General features: G+C 42.6%; 1 protein-coding gene across 1 annotated transcript in view; it reads left to right on the top strand.

The window, feature by feature from the left end:
* Positions 1-22094, top strand: part of LOC138633234 (collagen alpha-1(XXI) chain) — a 67937-nt gene extending 45843 nt beyond the window's left edge. Inside the window, exons 23-31 of the mRNA XM_069719348.1 lie at positions 2595-2666; positions 3134-3169; positions 8129-8173; positions 12805-12837; positions 14010-14156; positions 14434-14488; positions 16368-16562; positions 20934-21011; positions 21430-22094. Of these exons, the coding sequence (XP_069575449.1) occupies positions 2595-2666; positions 3134-3169; positions 8129-8173; positions 12805-12837; positions 14010-14156; positions 14434-14488; positions 16368-16562; positions 20934-21011; positions 21430-21617 (849 nt within the window). The 3' untranslated portion in view covers positions 21618-22094. The remainder of the gene's footprint in view (positions 1-2594; positions 2667-3133; positions 3170-8128; positions 8174-12804; positions 12838-14009; positions 14157-14433; positions 14489-16367; positions 16563-20933; positions 21012-21429) is intronic.
* The last annotated feature ends 1003 nt before the right edge of the window (positions 22095-23097 follow it).

The raw sequence follows: 23097 nt of genomic DNA, 5'->3' as shown, positions 1-23097 counted from the left end.
AGAGTTTTACTAAATCAAACTATTCTAAATTGATGCTTGTTTCTCTGTTGTTCATTCTATCCATAATACTCTCTGGCTTGTTCATTATCTCCAGCCGTCTATAAAAGTCTCTCCTGTCTGATCTGCTGCCACTTGTTGTGATTGAACACCTAAACATGTTGGTAATTAATACGTAAGTCAGTCAGCAGGAGTCTGAATAATAACACACCAGAGTTTGATCGCTCTGTGACGCATCATAACTTAGTATTCATGACACAAATATACTTCAGTGTGTCCTCAGGCAGAATCCCCTGAAGGTTTAGAACTGGATTCAATCAATAGGAATCTTCAACAGTATATATATATATATATATATATATATATATATGTATTATTTCTTCCGCTCACTTTCTCAAAACAGTTTTAAAGGTGTATCAATTCAGGTAGAAATGAATTAGAAGAAAAGATAAAACAGGTAACTGACCTCCTTGAAGAAACTTTTTATTGAACAAAGAGCTCCATCCAGATGTCCTGATCCACAATTGATCAAGTCTGTAACGGGCCTCAAGCAGACTTTTTAGTGGCTTCAATAGAGTCTAAAGTTCAGTCTTCACCAGGCTTCATTTGGAAGATTACCCAGCGACATCAGACGTCTTCTAACTGCATGCTTTCTGCTGTATTTGTTTACTGATTCAGTTATCTTGTATGAATTGCCAGTAGCTGTGTTTCCATTCACCTATTTTATGCACAGTTTAAAGCTGAGTGGATACACAGAAAATTCACCAAAAATATCAAAATATCACACAAAAAATATCAACATTGATACAAAAATATCAACATTGATACAAAAATATCAACATTAATGGAAGCAGAATGCAACCAAGTGCAATGAAAACAGATAATGATGATCTAAAAGCCTGTGATTTTCACTGGTGACAAAAAATGGCAGCAGGCAGACAAAAACATCAGAAGTTTAACTGGAAGCTTACTCACATTAATATATGAAACTAACAGAACTCACAAACTGAATCACCATCATGTTTTTGAACCCTTTCAGATTTGACTGCTGCTCTTTCAGTCATGTCTTTTCACTGCGTCTTCTTCTTCTGGGATGGTTTAATGGCTCCGACGGGATAAATAGAGCCACCAATTGTTTATGTTGTGAAATTAATTTAGTGTGGATGAAAATGTTCATCTATTTTCCTTTTCTTTTGCAGATTTTCAGAAAATTTGCTCAAACCCAGCACTATATGTGGATGGGAAGTTAGATCATGTCGTTACCATGGAGAACATGTTCGAAAAATTGCTCGGTTACAGTTTACAGTTCAGATTACTTGACAGGATGATAATGAACAGTTGTCTGGCAGTCTAACGGCTGCACGTTTGGATCCATCCAACATCTTTGGATTTTTAAAAGTACAACTTGTACACACATCTAAGCACTTCATTATGTCTGAAACAGTCAAAGATGCTGCATCTCCAGCTCTGCAAGTAAAAATATAAAATAATTTGTTCCATTAACAGCAAAAAATATCATATTGTACCATCACAAATAAAGAAAATGGCTTAAAATATCAATGAATATTAAAAAACTGCCAATATAAATACATATTTATCTATTTTTTTTTTAAAACTAAGCCTTTATTTTCTGCAGGAATATCTGATCATGTAAATCACATTTTATGCTCCATAGGCAATTACACCATAGTAAGCCACAAAGTAAAATTAATTGAATGCAATGTTATGCCCAAAACTGAAGACAACAGAGAAACTGGCCTGTAAAGCTTTTAACAATGAAGTACAAATATGTCCCATAGTTGATTTAGAGATACATTTTTATGGGGTTTATATAAACAAAGACACGATGAGTTGGTATTGGTGAGCATGTAGTCTGTTTCCAGCTTGTTTGTGCAGTCGCAGCGAGTCTCCGCCGACGCCCACATAAAGGTGAAGGTTTGAGACAATTCAGCTTCCTGTCAGTCTGCACTCGTTCTGCTCCTGATGACTGACAGCTACACCGTTAATGCTGCTTGTTTGTTAAGTGACATGTTTCTGAGCAATCACGCCCACAAACGTCAAGCAGTCTAAATTTAAAAAATAAAAGAACCCGCTGTCTCTGCCGTGCTCCTTAATTATAGGTGACGTTTGGGGATTTTCAAAGTGGCATCCTTCAAAGCGCAGGTTACCTCAGCATTTTCAGAAGTGAGCATTTCATGAGCAGAAGAGTGCTGGGAAAGTTTTCACTATTTAGAGCCCACATTTAAGCAGCCGTGGTTGTTGGCTGCAGCAGCCTGGGAAGTTGTCACAGGGGACACAGTCTCACACACACACACACACACACACACACACACACACACACACACACACACACACACACACACACACACACACACACACACACACACACACACACACACACACACACACACACGGAAACTTTTGGCCACTTTTAAAATATTTTATTTTCGAACTTGCCTTATGCTTGCTCTCCTGCTGAAGCAGCTCTCCTGTTAGATTCCCAACAAACACATATTTGACATTCAACGAGTTTTCATTTCAGTTTGAGGAGCACATCTTTTCTTCTGTCAAAAATCAATAACCTTTCACGTCACCAGGGCTCAATGGGGGAGCCGGGCTTTCCGGGGCTGCCGAGTGCTATGGGTCTGCCGGGGTTCAAAGGTCACGAGGTGAGAGTCAAGTCATATAATGAGGCGGGATACAATAAAATAAACAACCTGCGAGGTTTTATTTGCACTTAATGAAGTCTGCAAATGGCAACAGAGGCGGCACTTTAGGAATGATTTATGGCTGGAGATGTCAGGAGTTTACATGATTTACGTGTTGTACTGTGGAAATGTTGACAGCCCAACATAATACATACTTGTTGATGTATTATTCATTTTTTGCTTGGATGACATGATTAATTTTAATGCTGAAGTTGTCCTTCACACTTCAAAAGCAGCACCACCAGGCGCATAAATACAGAACAAACAATCCAATTTCACATCTGTCTGTTCAACATGTTTGTTTGTTTTTCTGTACAGTACGCAGTGATTTTCTCTTATTAATTCCTCAAACGGCATGTTGTTATTTCGACACCTCCCTGTCACGAGCTGAGGTGGACATGTTCTAATGTTGAGTGTTGTGTTGTCAGGGGGAGAGAGGAGAGGCTGGATCCCAAGGAAAACAGGTATGCTGCTTTCTTTTTTATTCCCTCTTGTAATGGGAAGTCATTCATTCAAGGGTTTTTCATGTTTTTACTGCTCTCTCTGTTGCAGAGCACATCTGAGGACATGAAAACTATTGAAAAACACTTGATGAATTTTGTTGTGAGACAAAGAAAAATATGTTTTATATTCACGATTGAGGGCTGGAGGTTGAAGTCATCATCTCAAAGATTTTTGTTTTGTGGTTATAAGCACTAATTGCAGCTTTTTTTGGGACTTCATTTCACTTCCCAGAGATCCAAACAGAGCCGCCTGTGTGACATCAGTTTGATGGCAGTTGAAGAAAGCCTGTTGCATTAGCTCCGCCCACCCTCTCTGACGGCACAGCCAATCAATTGGATATAAAACTTTTCTAACAAGCGAGGCCGATACAAAAGTACCAACTGCAATACCACCGAGGGCCACTAGGTGTTGGACTGCAGAGTAAACACATTACTGTCACAATAGTGTCATTCACCAGTGTCACTCCTTCTCATCTTCTGTTTGATTGACAGGCCTGTGGTGCGGTCCGGTTTCCTCTCAGGGTGGGTGGGGCGTAGTGCCCTCGCGTTTCCAATCAGATCGAATCAGATCCAACGCTTGCTCCTCCCAGTTCGTCCTAATATGGTCACCATGACGACTGCAAAACGCTGAACTCGAGGCTTCAGAACAGCAGTTGACAAACCAGCGGGTGACATCACAGTTGTTTGTCACTTTGGCAAAACTGTCACGCGTCACTAACTTGACATTATGATTTTTCCAGTTAATTTCGCCACAGACACTTATCTAATTTGTCATATTGCAAATTTCAGGGCTCTTATCAGTGGGCCACCGGCTCAGTCACCATTGCGTTACCTCATCAGCTGATAGATAGTGACTTAACAGACATTTCTATGAAAGTAAATCTTCAGGATTGTTGGTTCAAAGACCTCCCGTTGTCACAGGGACGATACAAATAGGATCAGAGAGGACTTAAATCAATTTTGGGACGAATCTGGGACGAGAGTTGAAAAAAAAGAAAATAAATCCTGATAACTTTACAATGACCAGCGATGAAAACAACTGTCTGCATGCTTTGTGTAACACACAGTTCTAATTAAACCCCGTTAGACAACACACACACACACACACACACACACACACACACACACACACACACACACACACACACACACACACACACACACACACACACACACACACACACACACCCGGACTGACGATCGCAGGTAAACAGAATAGTACCGCCATCTAGTGGAGGGACACGGCACTTTAGTAACATGTTAGTAACATCATGAAAGCAAACTTCAGGAGTTGTGAACCAACAACTTTATCCCCAACGGGCATTCAGACCCGGGTCAATGAAGTAAACTTGCTTGATTAATGTTAATGTTACCAGTTAGTTAACATTAGCACTTTTTTGAAATGCTAACATTCGTGTTTTGATCTGGCCTGCTAGCCACGGAGTGAAAACCCGATGTTTGCTTTTACGTTTGAGAGATGACAATAACGTGAACTATGAAGGGGCTAAATTCTGCTGTAATCATGCTACTAACATTAGACACACCACGTTTACTCCTCTTCATCCCCTGTGGGTCAAAAGGCTGCAGTGAGATCTGTTCATCGCAGTTTGTCCTTGTCAACGTGATGAGTTCATCTTGTTCAGCTTCTAAGCTGAAACTGTGTTCAGGCTTCAGGCGCGTCGGGTTTGTTTTCTGAGATCCCTCCTTGAGGACAGACTGTCAGCACTGTTATTTGCAAGTGAGCGAATTTGACGTGTCCAGACATCACCGACCTATCTGCGTGGGTTGCCATGGTAACGGCGTACGTGCAGCTATGCAGGCTCGTTGGACTACTGTTACCGTTGGCGCCAGAATTCCCACTTTTTGACAGCTTCTGCTTTCTGTCACTCTGAGAATGACGTTGTCACTTCAGTGTCGTATTGCTGGAAATCATCTCTGAGCCAGCAGGGCGTCCGGACAGAGAAGCATCTGGAGAAATCGGACTGGAATCACATTTCAAACCTCCACATGTGGTTTGGAGCTTGTTTTTTTTTTTTTTTTTGCTGTTCAGACTTTCAAAAATCAATGTGGATACAACAAACAACAGTCGGAGCAGAAGTGTAGACGTCCAACAGCCGAAGCCGAGATGTGTCAGCTACTTGAACTGTGGGAAGCACTGATGTGGGCTTTAATCTGAGTCTGGCGTTAATTGGGGATTTCTGAGGCTGGTAATAAAGTTCTCTACAGCAGAGGGAACTGGTGGTCCTCTTCCCCGCGGTGCTCCTCATGAGAGTTTCAGCTCCATCAGTTTGATGGTTTCTGCATTTGAAGAAACTTTCTTGAAAGATCTTGGACTGATTAACCTTCATGTCTTGAAGTGGTGATGGGCTGCTGTTTCTTTTTATTAGTTGAGCTTTTTCTTGCCATAATATGAATTCATATCATTCATTAGAAAAGGCTTACCTGGTTAACATGTTGACGACAGTGCAAAGCCGTCTACTTTCAGGAATTTAAAATCAAAACCATAATTCTTTGTGTTAGTTCATAATAGGTTTGACGTCTTCAGTTTAGGTCACACGATAGAAATAGAGAAAATAAAGAAAAGCCTTTGTGATGCTGTTTATGAGTTAATTGCTCAGTCACAAAGTTAATGCACTGAAATATAAAACTTTTTTGATAATGAATTAACTGCAATCAACTGTGGGTGACCAAATCATAACTATATGATAGTTAGATAGACTGAGCAGCTGATGGGATGTTCATGGATCTCTGAGTCCTCCGCTGGAATCTGTGGTAACTAGAAAAAGACAAATTACCACATTTTTCTGAAACGTGTTCTGCTCTTACAGTCGGCGACCTTTTTGTCAACAACCATCATCTCAGTATCACACAGAGGCTGATTAAATACTGCAGCTTCAGGCTAAATAAACACTTTCATTTTGTTTTTTTAAGAATAATTTTTTTTGGACAATCAGCAAGAAATGGCAGCCCAGAAAAAAGATCATAACACAAGTCCTCAAATACTGAAGTTGTATAGTGTGCGCAGTAACCATTAGACCACCATGACACCCCGTTACTGTATATATTTCTGTCAACCACTGCTCAGCTGATATGTTGCTGTTAGCTTCTTCCTGTTTGTCTGCTGGCGTCTGTTGTAAATAACGGTCACTGTCGCACACAAACTGCAGATGGACGAGTGACAGTCCCCTCCCACCCTCCACAGCATGTTGTTTCTTTTGATGAGTTCAATGTGGCTAAATGTACACGAGAGCCATTAACTCATGTTGTGAGTCACAGCTTGCATGAAACAGGTCCCGGGGTCACATGGAGGAGAGAGAAATGTGGCCACTAGATGTAGAGTCCAAAAATTTAAATCTCCTACACAAGAGTGTTTTTGTAATCGAAGGCCGAACTCGTGTGGAATGCATCGTGACACATTTGTAAAACTGAATCTGAATTGTGACCCGTAAACGTTTCCTTCCCATGTTTTGTTTATCGCATTCACCAAATCGTGGGAAAATGTAGCGTCGCCAATGTGTTCATGCACAAACATGTGCCATGTGTGCCATCATAGCATACGTCCACGTAAAAAGATTGAATCGAGTTCAGTGTCATTTATATGGTACGAAATATTAAACATCTTACGGTGCGTCCAAGACAAATCCCCCTGAAGCAGACCCGGGTTATAGGAGATGAATGAATGTGTACAATATGATGTGTGATTGAGTCTCTGAAGGGCACGGAGCTCATAACCTGGAATACGTCCTCATTATAAGTGAGAGCCTCCTTCTGCTCAGTGGAACGTTTAGATCGCCCCTCGTATGTAAACGTTTCTTTTTACTTATGATCATACAGAAATAGAACAAAGAAACATACAGCGTTAAGTGCAAACTCTAGACACTTTCAACACTGGTCTTTTTAAATTCATATGTTTGTTCTTTTCAGAACTGAAGCAGTGAATGAATCAGTGAACAGAAAGTTAATCAGAAACTCTTTGGGTTATTGACCAATTATTTCAGCCCTTTTTTCTGCTGTTCTGTGGTTCCAGCTTCGGAGCTATTATAATTATTCCTCTAACTTTTTAAAGGTCTTCAGATCAGACTCAGAACCTCCATCAGCTGAAGATGTGTGCAACATTACTGCACTAATCTGAATGTGTTGTGTTGTACTGATTCACATCACAGTGATGATGAGAGTGTGTGGGATGTTTAAGCAGCTCCAGAGTATGTTGGAGTAAGTGAAGGGGAGCCGATCCACTCTCACTTAAAGCAATCATTACATCCAGCATTGTTGCAGCTCCCTCACTTCTCCCGTTGTGCAGCCACAGATTCATCAATGCTCGGATTCACTTGCTTCTCTTTACGTGCTCCAATGGAAGACAGTGTGATGGCCCAGAGAGAGCACAGCAGTGTGGTACAGGGCTGCAGGATGTGGTGGGAAAACCACACACACACACACACACACACACACACACACACACACACACACACACACACACACACACACACACACACACACACACACACACACACACACACACACACACACACACACACACACACAGACAGAGAGCAGATAAAAAGTCAGGTTTGTTAAAGGTCACTGCTAGCCAATTCCTTCCCTTCTCTCCTTGGGTTTCTCTTATTGGCTGCTAGTGGTAATCATGACCTTTTCTACACTCACACAGAATGAAGACATGGACCAGCACACAGCAGTGCACACACAGCTAAACCCACACACTGTCATTACACACCGGCATTATCAGCCTCACACACACACACACACACACACACACACACACACACACACACACACACACACACACACACACACACACACACACACACACACACACACACACACACACACTAAGAAGCCATTCCAGCACGTGTCAACAAACTGGCACAAACCTCCAGTCAATCGTAATATATCTCTTTGCAGGGGGAGCGAGGCAGCGATGGAGATCCAGGGATTCCCGGCATACCTGTGAGTATTATTCATTCTGCTTCCACTGGGTGGCAGCAAAGCTTATGTTTCCAAAGCTTCAGCTGGGGTTTAAGTGTGTGTGTGTGTGTGTGTGTGTGTGTGTGTGTGTGTGTGTGTGTGTGTGTGTGTGTGTGTGTGTGTGTGTGTGTGTGTGTGTGTGTGTGTATTAACAATTATACACGTTTTTTTAAAATTAAATTTAAGAATTGATAAAATATTACCAATATAGTATCATGGGATAATTTACACATACTGTTTTATTTCTACTTTTGTAGCCTGTCTGTTTGTAATAACATAAATCCACTGATAATAGCTGCCACAGGTGCTTTACCAGATTAGAATAAAACAGCATATACAAATACAGAAGTATGCAATAAAATAAAATGATAAACAGTAAACTCAAAGAGAGGTGAAGGACTGATGAGGAGGAGGATACTATTGTATAAAAGTGTTCGTAGCTTCAGGTCTGTAAAATGGTTCCGATGCAGAAGTGTCTTCAGCTGCAATACCAGCGAGTGCCACTAGAGGTCGGCTCCAAAAAGCCTCCGGCTCCATAGACTCCCATTCAACTTCTCTCATCAAATCCAAAGTGAATAAAATGTGTCCATCAGTTATCTCGGTGTTGTTAGCTAAAGTCACTCCTTCTTCTTAGTTTTCTGGAGGTCCATCTGAAAATAATCCCTCATTCATTAGAAAAGAAGATTCAAGAAGACCTGGTTTTGGGGGCGTGTCTGTTTGATTGACAGGCCTGTGGTGCAGTCAGGTTACAGCTATCGGTGGGCGGGACGTAGTATCGTCAGGTTTCCGATCAGATCGGTCAGATCCACCTCTGGCTCCTCCCCCAGCTCGTCCAAATATGGTCACTTCCTGCTCCAAACCGCTCCGAACTAACAAAGATGGTGACGGACAGAATCTGAACTGGAGGATTCATAACGTTGACAAACCAACGATGACCATGTGATTGATGATTCGTACGTTCAAAATGGGCCTTAAAGAGGCATCGCAGCTCCCCGTGCAGAAGTCGAGATCTTTAAAAAAAAAAAAAAAACTTGTACAGAAACTCTCATCCATGTGACAAACATTTTGGAGACTGGGGGGGTTTGGCGACACAGAATTAAGAAATGAAGGGTGAGAGTCATCACTAGGTGTACTAATGCTTCTCAAACATTTAATTTACCCTTATATCACGCTATATAGATCCACCTTATCACAAACATTCAAACAAGCAGTGAAGTTTGTTCTGGTGAGCCACAACTAGTCTATAAGCAGCTTTGAATTGTAAATTATCGAAGACGACTCAAATCTCAAAAATATATTCAGCTCAATATTTCATCAGTGCAAACTGAACATCACATACCAGAATGAATATTTTTGTAAATACTGTGAATATACTAAATCATTTTCACTTGAACCACGTTGAAGTCCAAGATAACATCAAATAGCTTTAACAAATTGCAGAACAGAGTGTCAGTAGTTTCTATCCATGTTGTGCTGTGCATATATCACCCCGAGTGAGTTTTCATGCAGGTTTTAAAAGTGCTGCAGTGACTCATCGCTCCTCACTCACCTGTTTCCCTGAGTTTCGAGGCCGTTCTGGTTTCCAGCGCTGAGACCTCGGGTGCTCCTCAGCGGATGAACTCACCGTGTTCACTGCAGCAGCAACATGTCGCCACTCGGAGCATTTTCTTTTGTTTGTGACATCACTGCTGTGGCCACCAAACAACATGTGCTTTCTATCCTCCACCTCATCCACCAGCACTTTGACAACTGTGTCTGAAAAATTCCTTTTTCCTGCTCGTTTTCTCCGCTGGTGCCACGATTCAACGTAAAGAGACGCAGATCAGCCGGCTCATTGACAGTCACAAGGTGTGACCATTGGTGGTTGGATGTGCAGACGGCGAGGCTGATCCACGTGCTTATTTCTAGGTGGACTGTGATTGTGTACATGCGCATGGCTTTACAGATCTGAATTTTAAACTTTTAATATGGATCCTACCCACTTTTTTTATTTTTATAAATGAGGCCCCTGCTATTTTGTGAAAAGTGAAAATAGAACAATTGGTAATGCTGACAGATGAAATTCTCTTAATCCAGATAGAAAATATTTCCAACCTGCCGGCTGAGGAACAATTGATCGCAGCACCAAGGTGAAATAAGATGAGAGAAGCGACACTTCGGTATAGATTCAGCATGTGTATTCCCACTGAGATCATCATCATCATCAATAATTGGTAATAAGCAAACATATTGATGTAAATGCCGATGTGTGATCTGCAACTTCACCTCTCGAGCCTACTTGTACTTTTTATGAGGAACAATTCCAAATGAGTTGCCTTGAAGAATTGATCAGTCGACATCGATCCGCAAATCCCTCGACAGGGATTAGACAATGAATGAACCTTGTAAGAGGTTTGTGTGTGTGTGTGTGTGTGTGTGTGTGTGCGTGTGTGTGTGTGTGTGTGTGTGTGTGTGTGTGTGTGTGTGTGTGTGTGTGTGTGTGTGTGTGTGTGTGTGTGTGTGTGTGTGCGCGTGTGCATGTGTGCTTGATTGCATCATGTTGAGAGTTGTGTGGTGTCGTGCGTGACACTCGAGGCAGATGAAGCGATTGTACTCCTCAGTATGCAGCTTCATGTTCACGCTGTGTAATTCCAGTGCGTTGAGAGCCGCCCAGCCTCCATGTGACACGAGCTCAAGGCTAAATGCATCAGCAGTGACTAACTGCTGAAATGAATGTGACATATTTTTGTCTTCAGACAGACTTCCTAATTCCTACTGGGTAAAATAAAGATGGCTTTGCACTGCAGTTCAGCAGTGGAGGGGAGGGTGTGTTACATTTAACAGGTTTCCTCACAAACCGCTCGTCCTCCACCAGGAAGTAACGACGCGTTCACATGTTGCGCAAAAAGTTCGGCTCTTGTGCACAAACTCAGACAAGAAACACAGACGCTCACATGCCCCGGCATTTGGCTGAGACCGACTTGTACCGATAGAAAAATATTAAAATTACATTCAGAAATCAGCATCTACTCTGCAGGCACTCAGCTCTAACACGTAATACAGAATCAGTGCAGTGATGTGACAAGTGTGAAAAACATACACCGTGAAAAAAAGAAAAGGTTGAGAAAACAAAACATTCAAGGCAAGAAAATTGATTAAATCTTACATTTATGTCTCCAATTTAACATTTTCACTTCTGTTAATTTATTCCAAGTTTATCATCAAGCTCATTATTCTTCAGTCGTGACAATCTCCATGTCTCTTGATGCCTTTTGCCGTTTTTACCGTCTTCATCACGATTTGCATTCATTCAGGACCATCTGACTCCCCTGAAATATGTCTAACAGACGTATTATTGCCTCCATCATGTCATTTTTTTATTAGGGTAAAAAGAAGGATTTCTGGGAAGTCTTAGCCGTAATGCAATGAATGCTGGGAATCATTTGCAAACAAGCCAACAATATTTCTAAAAAACGTCATATTATGAGTTAAATAAATGTTCTTTTGACATTTAGTCAACTTCAGCTAGTGACACTTAAACATTTAAAAATAATCTAGTTAGATGGAATTAATAATAAAATAAAAGTTGAGTTTGAATGGATATGAGACTGTACAGTTCAATTGATAAACAAAACACTATATTCCCCATTTAAAGCAGAACAAAGACAGATTCATATTCAGGACACACTTACACTGTAAACTGAAAAACCTGCTGAAATGCTTCTGATGTAGATGTTGATAGACAATCCAACCAATTACAGAAAATGGTCAATCACCTTCTTACCTTTTTCTATATCTGTATGTGAAATTGCCTGACATTCAAGGGCTCCCCGAGCAGTGGGAAGCCCTCGTTGCGATGATCGGCTTTTCTCCATGTTGTGTGAAGTACGTAGCGAGTTGTGTAAAAAAGCTACTAAGAGCTCCCGTTTGAAGGCAGAAACCAGAACGAGAGGAGAGTTGTCGCTCCTGTGACTCAGATGACATTTGCATGAACCTTTCTGTTGCACAGCTGGGCGCCTCCTTCCGTCTTTGAGTAGTCGCGAGCGTCTGCAGGTTTTCTTCGAGGTTCGTTTTCCATTTAATGGCCTCCGGTTGCATCAGCAGCAAGTGTGAGCGAGAATGGGCCGATCATGCTTTAGTAAATGCATCTTGATGAGATACATCCCATGTTGCCTCACACAAAGCATCCTACAAGCGGAATGTTTTCTAGAGCTGCTGTGTTTGTTTTCTTTCAGCACTAGAATGACTGAAATCAGTTACCAGGTCAGGAAGGAAAGGAGGATGTGTGGAGCAAAATGAGGGATTTTATGGAAAATGGAACGCACCCCGGGCCTCAAACATAAATCTTCCTTTAAGAACTAACAGCTCTGCAGATGCATTTTTTCATCTCATTACAAGTAGCAAAAGGAAAAAAAAAGCTTTAGAGCATGCATTACAATAACAAACCACGATAATCTACGATGTTTTGTAAGCCACCGGTTTTGACAGGAAAAAAAGCATCTGTGCATCAGCAATGCAGAGCAGCGAGCGTAGCTCCTCTGACATACTGTCTCAGCCTTTGATATGTAGCAGAAGTTTCTAACTGTCTCTCTTCCCCCCCCTCCCTTCCTGCTCTCTTTTCTTTCTTCCATCAGGGCGAAGTGGGACCCAGGGGAAGGAAAGGAGAGGTTTGTCGAATTAGACTTTGCGGTATTAGATATAATCCATTCTGTCTTATTCTGCAGCGCAGTGAGAAGCCCTGTCAAGCCTGCACGGCCGCTATAGAAGACTTACAGAGCCAATACCTTTAGGCCTGGGGAAATCTGCCCCCCCGGGCAAAATATACATCACAAAAGCACTCTTTTCTAAAGGCACACACATCTGAAATATCAAACACTTATTGTACTGTCTGTAGAATCACAATTTATGGAGATACACCCTCCTTTAGTTGCTGCCATTTGTAGGATATTATTTAACACCAGTCTTCGCTGTATTAGCATGCTTCTTGATCATGAACAAAAAAAATTGTGACGGAGAAGGAGATTTTGCCATATTTGATGCTTGCTAAGCTCCCCCTTGTTACTGTTATTACACCTGCCGAGACTTCTGTTCTTGGACACGTGCAGTTTGACACCAGCGGCACACTTGAAACTCTTTGTAATAGTTTGATATAGTGAGAGCTTGATTTCAGAAAGAGGTTAACAAAAGCCGGCTTCTCTTTAAAGGTGAACACTGTCAGTTTTGTTCATTTAAACGCGTCTCACCGTCAGATTGGATCAGATGTAGCTGTAGCTCGCTAATTAGGCTCTAAGTGAGCCTGTCAGGTTTTAAAACTGACTTGTTTTAAAATGAGATTGTTGTCAACGTATCTTAAATATGCCTGTTATGGCTGCAGCCATGATATAATTATTATGCTAAAAGCCTGAGGTAAAAGGTACGTCAGTGTCCGCCATGTAGAAAAAACAAGCATTGTTTTTTTTTTTACCCCATTTGCCTGCTTAGCTTAGACTATATACTTTCTCATATTTTCATTGAGTATGTCTTCACTTCTAGCTTTGAGGACTGCCTGGTGTGGAAAGGTATCGAGTGTCACGTTAGATGGGGTGTAAACGCCCTCGATTCCAATTGAGAAGCAGGACAAAGGCAGAAAAATACGACAAAGACACCTTCAAAACATTTTAAATACTGAGTATCTCCTCCAATAGCAAAGCTCGACGGGCCTGTAGAGCCTTAAAGACAGTTTTAAGAGGGTCCGGTGATCAGCCAGTTACATCGTCATTTACTGCAAACAAGTCCCAATTTCACCTGTTCTTCTTTTATAATGCGAGATGTTCTGTCGTCCTTCCTACTCCTGCTTCAGAGAGGAGAGACAGGCGATATGGGCTCCAGGGGTCCTGAAGGGAAGAAGGGGGACACGGGCCATATGGGTGCTGGTGGTCCCAGGGGATTTCCTGGCCAGGACGGCTTGCCGGGCCAACCAGGCCAACCTGGATATCCTGGGAAACCTGTGAGTGAACCTCCTCCTGACTCTCTCTATATATAACAAGAAATATGAAAAAACAAAAATGGTGCGAAAGTTACAGTCGATGATTTCATGCCTCGAATGAGGGAGCTGTGTTTGGGAGGAAGGACAACTCAGCTGTCTGTGTGTGGCTTCATGAAGATGGAAAGCGGAGCTCTGAGAAGATCCTGTAAATCTGGAGGAATACTCCATCACAGGTTGAGCCTGTTTTCCCAGTCTCAGCTTGGATTGAGCTGAATCAAAGTGTGCTTGTGTGTTGCAGGGCAAGCCTCCCTCAGATGAACATCTTCTAAAGCTCTGCTCTGATGTTCTGCGTAGTAAGTATCTGTTTGCTTTCATGCCACTCTGCTGTGAAGCAGAGAGTGAAAGCCTCAACTCGTCTCACACAGACTCACATTTCTCACAATCAATTCACCCTGATTGTAACAAAGTGGCAGTAATCAGCTCAATCTGCTGGACTGTTTCAGTGATTAGGCCTTCTGTAAAGGAGATGACACGAAACATAATGGATCGTTTTTAATTATTTACCTTTATTGAATGTAAATAATCAACCGCCTCCTGTTTTATGGATGAAGAAAAGAAGAGCTTTTTCTGCCAAACAGATATTTATTTTTCACTTCAACCAATATTTTTCTTTTTTTTGATGAGACCACAGTTTCTAACTGTAATACTGTATTTTAACTCCTTTAATACATAGAAATAATTAGTAATTAGTTTGCAATCATAAACTGATATTTGGCCACTCGGGGGCAACACTGATATCGCCTCATACAGCATGGTTATGTGTTAGCCACCGACTGGATATAAAAGTGTTCTTGCTCCAGGAGAAGTGTCTTCAGCTGCAATACCAGCGAGTGCCACTAGAGGTCGGCTCCAAAAAGCCTCCGGCTCCATAGACTCCCATTCAACTTCTCTCATCAAATCCAAAGTGAATAAAATGTGTCCATCAGTTCTCTCGGTGTTGTTAGCTAAAGTCACTCCTTCTTCTTAGTTTTCTGGAGGTCCATCTGAAAATAATCCCTCATTCATTAGAAAAGAAGATTCAAGAAGACCTGGTTTTGGGGGCGTGTCTGTTTGATTGACAGGCCTGTGGTGCAGTCAGGTTACAGCTATCGGTGGGCGGGACGTAGTATCGTCAGGTTTCCGATCAGATCGGTCAGATCCACCGCTGGCTCCTCCCCCAGCTCATCCAAATATGGTCACTTCCTGCTCCAAACCGCTCCGAACTAGCAAAGATGGTGACGGACAGAATCTGAACTGGAGGATTCATAACGTTCACGAACCAACGATGACATCACTGATGGTTCCCGCTTGGTGTTAGCAAATACATGCAGGCGTAGGCAATATTTTTTCAGGCTCTTTACGTACTAGAGACATAGTGGACAATCATCTCCAGCTAGCATCGAACTGTCTGTCTGCTGCTTGGTGCTCGGCACTCAGTGTACACATTTTTATTGTTTTTTCTGAAAAAGACTGCAGGGAACTGCAGAGATAAATGATACTTTTTACTGAATGACCCTTTACACATCCTGTGGAGTGTTTCCAAAAAATAAACTGTCTGTTGCTTCACTACTGTTTACAGAGTTGTTACTGTGAAGAAATAATATTAACAGGAAATCATGGTGTCTAACTGGTTTGTTTGATATTTACAGCAGCAGTAACTGTCTCATGCTGGATTATTATAAGTCTGATAATAGCGGCTATGCAGCTGTGGGTGACAAATACTTATTCGGATCTCTGACTTTCCCTGAATGAGCAATGATCCACTTGGTAAAATAATGCAATCCTCACAGAAAAAGAAAAGAAAATGCTGCAAAAATACCGTTAAATTCAGAATAAACACGCCTTCTAAACACATTAGCACACACATAACCTTGTAAGTAGTTGCTCTAAATATTAAGCTAGCATATTAGTGAATTTATGGATGTCGTTCTAATCATCTCCATGATGGTCCGCTGATGGCGAACAGAGGATGGGGATGGATGGGAAACTCTGCAGCAAGCAGGCTTCTGATTGGCTACTGATTCCAACGAGGTCAAACACAGAGACTCCTTAAATCCTGAATATTTCACACAACACGTGGTTTGAACAGAAACACAGAGCTAACAGTTTCCATGCTGGCTTTTATGAAGCAGTTTTGATATAATATTTAATATACCAGTGGGGTGTTCAGCATCTTCTGCTTGTTTCCTGCAGACCAGCTCCCAGCGCTCCTCCAGACCCTGGCCCCACCGTCTCAGTGTGAACCCTGCCAGAGCGTGAAGGGACCCCCAGGTGAGCCGGGAGCTCCGGGACCCAAAGGCTCCATGGGAACTCCAGGCTACCCGGGCAGAAGTGGTGCCCCCGGTTACCCAGGACCTCCTGGAATGCAGGGCCCTGCAGGCCTCAAAGGTTTGATGTGACACATAATGTCTTTAAGGGAATAAGCAGCTCCTGAGGCCAGGTCTGTGTTGTCTGTCAGAAACGCTCCCTGTGAAGACGGCGGCGTCTGATGCCCTGTGACAAAAATCCTCCAAGCCGGCTCTTTACTCTGATGAAAACAAGGCAATAAATAACACCACACCATCACGAACAAGAGCGAGGACAGAATTAACTGCTGCCTTCATCAACGATTAAAATCAAAACAGTGTCAACGACTAACAAATTGGATGTGTTGACATTCACTGTACCCCATAAAACAACATCATTAAACAAGTGAACATCAGTGAAAGTCAGCCGAGCAAAAGACAACAAATACTGCGAACCCATCTCAATGAGCTGTCTGTGATTTATCACCACTTCAAGACAGAGTAGCTAATCAGCTGTGGAAGATACCACTCCACTGCGGCGGAGGGCTTTAACTCCAGGGTTCAGAAGAGCAACGGATTTAAAGAGCAGTATGTTGAAAACATTGAGAAGAAATTAAACGTGCCGGGTGTATTCATTTGCATACATCTTTTAGGTCCACACATTCCAAAATTAATGGAAAGGTAATCGCTGCTGTCAGTAATAGTTGTCCGATGGGATGAGACGGTCTCTATTGTTCAGTGCTGCAACGTTAAAGGGTCCGTGAGCAGTTTTGTTATTCCTCGTCATGTAGACGGATACTCAGGCTCTGAGAACAGGTGTCTTATTTTTTTGATGTTTCTGTTGGAGGCACTTTAGTCCAGGAAATCCAGATGACATCAGTACTGCTACTAAATAGTTGTTGGACCCCTTTAAGCTTTTTATGAGAGAAAGTTCAGTTCTGATATGAAGTGTACTTCGCTCCTTGTGTGACCAGTAAACCAAACTCATCTCAGACACAGACCTTCATGACGTCTGTCCATATGCTTCATTTGATAAACCTCATACTTTCTGCTGAGTGAACAGATCAGACCGTGTCTCGTTTCGTATAATTTCTTCTAAATGACGTTTGGTTATTCGTGACTCAGTGAACAAACACTGCTTCCAGTTCTCATCACTTATTAGCATCTTTCATGAGTTGGGAAGTAGTGCTCCACTAACGGCATCCGGCTGCAAATAGTCATGGCAATCCATTACTGTTGTATGGATTGCCATGAAATGTTTTACAGCTGTTAATAGTTTCCAGGAAATAAACCTCACTGATGTTTCATTCAGTGTCACTATGAAGTGGATGTATTTCTAGTGAAATACATTACATTTCATTACATTACATTACATTTATCTGACACTTTTATCCAAAGCTACTTACAATAAGTTCATTTCAACCATGAGGGTACAAAACCAGAACAACAAGAATCAAGAAAATACAATTTCTTCCAGAAAGACAAACTACAAAGTTCTATCAGTAAGTTCTATTTTAAGCTCCTAAAGTTCTACTGTTCAAAGTGAATACACGTGTTTCCACCACTATTACTGATTGTTTTGATCTATGGCAGGGGTGGGCAAACTTTCTGGCTCAGGGGCCACATTGACTTTTAAAATTTGACAGACGGGCCGGGCCAGCACCAGATGCATACATATCAAACATAAACATAAAAAAGGCATTACAGTGTTAATACGTACTTTCACTTTTAGTGGGAACAGTGTTGTTGATCACCTTCTTTGCCAGAGCATCGAAGTCTGGTGTTAGTTTTGTTGTGTTCTCAGAACAGATCTGAGGTGTTCATCATTCAACTGGGATCTGTGAGGTGCTTTGTTGGTGTCCATCACACTAAAAGTCTGTTCACACACGTACGTAGAGACAAACAACACCAGCATCTTCTGGGACATCTTCTGGATGTTTGGACATTTGGCTGCTTTAATGAAGCAGAAAACTCATCCAGTTTAAGAGAGTTGAACTTCTCCTTTAAGACGGTGTCACATTGGAGATCAATCAGTTCACACTGAAACTCCTGTGGCGCCGTTTCAGGGTCTCGTGTGAAGGGACATGAGACCAGCTAGAGGGACAGGACACCAGCTGAAGGGACACGACACCAGCTGAAGGGACATGACACCAGCTGAAGGGACATGACACCAGCTGAAGGGACATGACACCAGCTGAAGGGACAGGACACCAGTTGAAGGGACACAACACCAGCTGAAGGGACAGGACACCAGCTGAAGGGACATGACACCAGCTGAAGGGACTTGTCAATTTTTCCAAAATCAGAGAACCGATGGCAGAATTCTCCGTGCAGGTCGTCCAATGATTTCCTGTATGTCTTCATGTCGAGGACGTCTTTCAGCGTAGCCAGTGTGAGGAAATGAGCAAATGACTTGTTTGACATTTGCTTTGAGAATAAAGCTAGCTTGGTTTTGAAGGCTCTGACGTTTGAGTACATTTCATGCACAAACTGGTCTTTCCCTCGTAGCTTCACGTTCAGCTCATTCATGTGTGTCAGTACGTCCTCAACAAAAGACAAATCACAAAGACAATCTGTGTCACTCAGCTCATGAAAATCGTCAGCTTTCTCAAGTAGCTCCGGAAATGAGATAATCTCCTGTTTGAGCTCCAACACTCGTTGACATACTTTCCCCAAACTTAACCAGCGGACGTTGGAGTGGTGAAGCAAGTCCTGGTGATCAGCGCCAGTTTCTTCAAGAAACTTGATAAACTGATGACGGTGAAGTCCCCTCGCTCCAATAAAGTTCACCACTTCTACAACCGGCTTCACTACGTGGTCGAGCTGCAGGACGGATTTACACAGTGTAAGAAAATGTCCTCCTGCTCAGGGTTGTCCTCTTTCACCCTCTCCTGGATTCTTTTGAGCAACCCGACGTTTTTTCCAGTCAGATTTGTCGATCCGTCTGTGGTAACGTTGGCGAGCTACTCCGAGGTAGCTGGAGCCTCTCGACGACCCCGACACGCCGTCATACGAGTCCTCTCCCCACGTTTTCCCCTTCAGGGATTCCACGGCCAAAAACTCCTCCGTTATCTCAAAATTGTCATTAATCCCTCTGATAAAAATTAAAAGCTGAGCGGTGTCCTTTATGTCATTACTTTCGTCCAGTGCCAAGAAATATCATGTGAATGACTCCGCTTTTTTGTTTAGCTTGCTAGCCAAGTCTTCGTCAATCATCTCAACACGGCGAGTCACTGTCCTGCGTGATGAGCTCATGTTTTCTAATTTGTTCTTGCTCTCAGGACACCAGATACCTGCTGTCTCTACCAGCACTCTTTGAGAAACTCCCCTTCAGAGAAAGGCTTGCTGGTCTTTGCTAATTTGAATGCCAGCAAACATCTTGTCTTCATGCTTGATTCTTGGATGGCAGTTTGTCAGATGAAGGTGTTTTGCTGCAAACGATCTGCCGACCTCCGAGCGGTCGCCGTCCGTTCCTGCGTTGACTGGTTGTTAGCGCAATTAGCATGCTTGGTGGAAAAGTGACGGCTGATGTTGTATTCCTTTAAAACCGTAACGGTTTCTTGGTAAATCAGACACACAGCCTTCGACCGGACTTCAGAGAAAAAGTATTTAGTCGTCCGTTCCTTATGAAACACTCGGCACTCGCTGTCGACTTTTCTTTTCTTTGGCCCGTTCATTGTTGCAGATGGGTTCAGAGCAGCAGCAGAGTAACAACAGAGAGCAGCCCGGCCTCCGCAAAATCAAGTCAATGTATCACTGCGCCTAGTGCGCCACCTGGTGGACCGCCAGGTATTACAGGACAAGGTCAAATGAATGCAGCCATAATTATGATATGATTTGATTTGGGCAATTCTGTACCAATCTTCGGCGGGCCGGATTAAAAAGACGAACGGGCCTGGATGTGGCCCGCCATCCGTAGTTTGCCCACCCCTGATCTATGGCATTCATATTCTCTTCAGGATGAAATGTACCTCTAGTTTCAACTTTTGGAGCAGCTTTATGTTTAAAGCTGCCCCCCCCCACACACACACACACACATCCGTATCCCTCAGATCATTTAACAGCATTTCAATTTAAAATAAACTTCTCTAGTATTTCCAGATTTGATGCATTATGTAGTTCTCATTATGTGTTATTCTGGCTTATTAATGATTTTAATTAATTTCCTTTTCTTTTATTGCTTCTTTTCTTTAATAGCTTTAATCTTTTTAAGTCTTAGTTTGATGTCGTGCAGCAACTCTTGTATTTAAATGTGCTACATAAATAGAATTGACTTGAATCAGAATAAGTGCTTCAGATAATTTCACTAAACTGTAAAAAAATATTCAGAATAATGAGAATCAGTGAAATATGTTTTTCTAAAGTGTAACTCTGGATACTGCTGCTCAGAGGGAACGTCGCCTGCTGCTTCCTGCTGCTCTCAGTCAGACACACACTGTAAAGCTGCTTTTTAACACACATATTATGTGTCCAGGGGACATGGGAGCAAGAGGGCTCAAAGGCAGCAAGGGAGAGGGTTACCACGGACCTCCAGGACCACCCGGACAGCCAGGTAAGTGGAGGAAAAAGCAGCCTGCTCTTCCAAATGTCTTCACACGTTAAAGCCATTTTGAGGAGTTGCGGCGTTTTCAGCAAACTAACCACGATGTTCTGATAAATCACATCTGAAGACTGTTTGTAGTCTTAAAAAGATGTTTGCTCATTATTCCCGATGAGTGCTTTGAGTGGCAGGTGGAGTGAGGGAGGTGTGAGGGCAGGTTTCAGGAACTCAGGCTCTCTGTGGAGACTGTAATCGCCCATCAACTCATCCCACAGTATGAGTGGATGTAATGTATCATCCTTTTATTTTTAGTTCAGTAACAACAGGGATCTAATTGAATGGAACTTTTGACTTTGCTCCCGTAAATGAGGCAGAATAGCGACAGATGGTTGATCTCATTTACTTCTGTTTTCTCTCCTCGTCGCTGCAGGGATTCAGGGTCCTCGTGGTTTCGATGGAATCGGTCATCCGGGCAACCAGGGTATTCCTGGCAAACCGGGACCAACGGGAGATCCTGGCAAACGGGGTGGCCCGGGGCTCCCGGGGGTTTGTGATATCTCCACGTGTTACCAGACCTACAACCTCAGGGAACATTACAGCAAAGGACCCAACGTCTGACGACATGGCGGCGAGGGAGAGGCGGCTTCTGGCTCTCAGACGGGTTTCGTTCGGAGGAAGCGTTTTACTGTATCACTGTTGACTCCTTTAAGACAGAGCGTGCGCGGCGTCGGCACTGGAGGCAGACGTAACCTTATTAGTGGAGTTAAACAGAAACGGGTAGGGCATCGAATCATGGTCGGAGAATTCCTGATCAAAGACGGTCATCAGGGTCGCAGCCTGTCACTGAGACAGCAGAAACTTTGAACTGGCAGGTTTAAATAGAGGCTTCCTGTTCTGAGTGAGTCCGATGAGCACCAACACGGCTGTTGATCTTTTTTTAATGAAAGTACCAAGAGAAGCAGGATTCTGAATACGATTGAAAATAGCTACCTCCTCGTTAAGAATAAGTGAATCATACTGAAGGCTGTGCTAACATGCTAACACGAATTAATGCAATATGCATGCAAAAAAAGACAATTCTCTCCAAGATGTATTAACTATCCAGTACAGAAGTAAACATTAAGAGATTCTGATGCATCTTAATGGAGCCAAATAAGAGCTTATGCTTTCCTTAAAATGTGGGCTAATGTAGCAAATGCTAGCTGGAACAGATCTCCTACTGACAACCGAGCAAAACTCAAGCAGGCAGTTTTATTTCATGAGTTCTCATCAACAGAATTGGCCCTCGTGCTGTGATTGACAGCTGTGCTTCCTTATTCGAGGTTGTTTCTGCCTTCAGTGCAGCTCCGCCTCAGAGAAACGATTGTATCTACAAATTATGTGAAAAGTACGGCAGCTGCCACGACGATGAAGTGGAGCGCGTTACGGTGAAGGATCGGGACACACCGTTTCCACATGCGTATCTTGGGAAAGGTCAGCTAACAGTTGGGTTTGTTTGAAAGACAGGAACCTAAAAAAAAAGTTCCAAAATTCACAAGTAGACGAGAAAAAGTTCCTGCTTCCATCCACCAGTTCAAACCGTCAGCGTTTCATTATTTCACTCTCAGTCTGCACGGGACGGAAGAAAAACATGTTTGTGTCAGCTGTTTTGTACGAAGCACCAAAGTTATTGTGTTGATCCATAAAGGCAGCAGGTTGGGTTGTAAGAATCCTCTCTGTCTGGTTTTACCCTCCATATTTGTTTTCTTGTTTGCTAATATAATATAGACATATTTTGTGATGCCTTTCTGTGCATGTGGATTTAAATTCTGTCATAGAGGCTTTAATCCGGAGAGAACCAGGCTTTTCTTACTGAGGCAGATTATTGACAGGCCTTTATGTGTGTTTCCCACTGTTTTGTAAGTATATCATATTTTAATTTGCTGCTTATGCTCAGTCTAAAGTTCCTCATGTTTACCTGCTGTCTCGATAAATCCTGGATATTGTATTTTTCCCACCACACTGCTGCTCCGAGTTTCTTTTCCTGGTTTAGTGCTTTTTTGATTTACTAGTCATTCCTTCCTCATCAATGTTTTGAACTTGATTGAGTCACCGTTAG

Source organism: Brachyistius frenatus, unplaced genomic scaffold (assembly GCF_029030835.1).
Source record: "Brachyistius frenatus isolate BFR_SWC_R1_liver_20210118 unplaced genomic scaffold, ASM2903083v1 Contig_212, whole genome shotgun sequence".
Taxonomy (NCBI): domain Eukaryota; kingdom Metazoa; phylum Chordata; class Actinopteri; family Embiotocidae; genus Brachyistius; species Brachyistius frenatus.
This window is presented reverse-complemented; position numbering and strand designations above follow the sequence as displayed.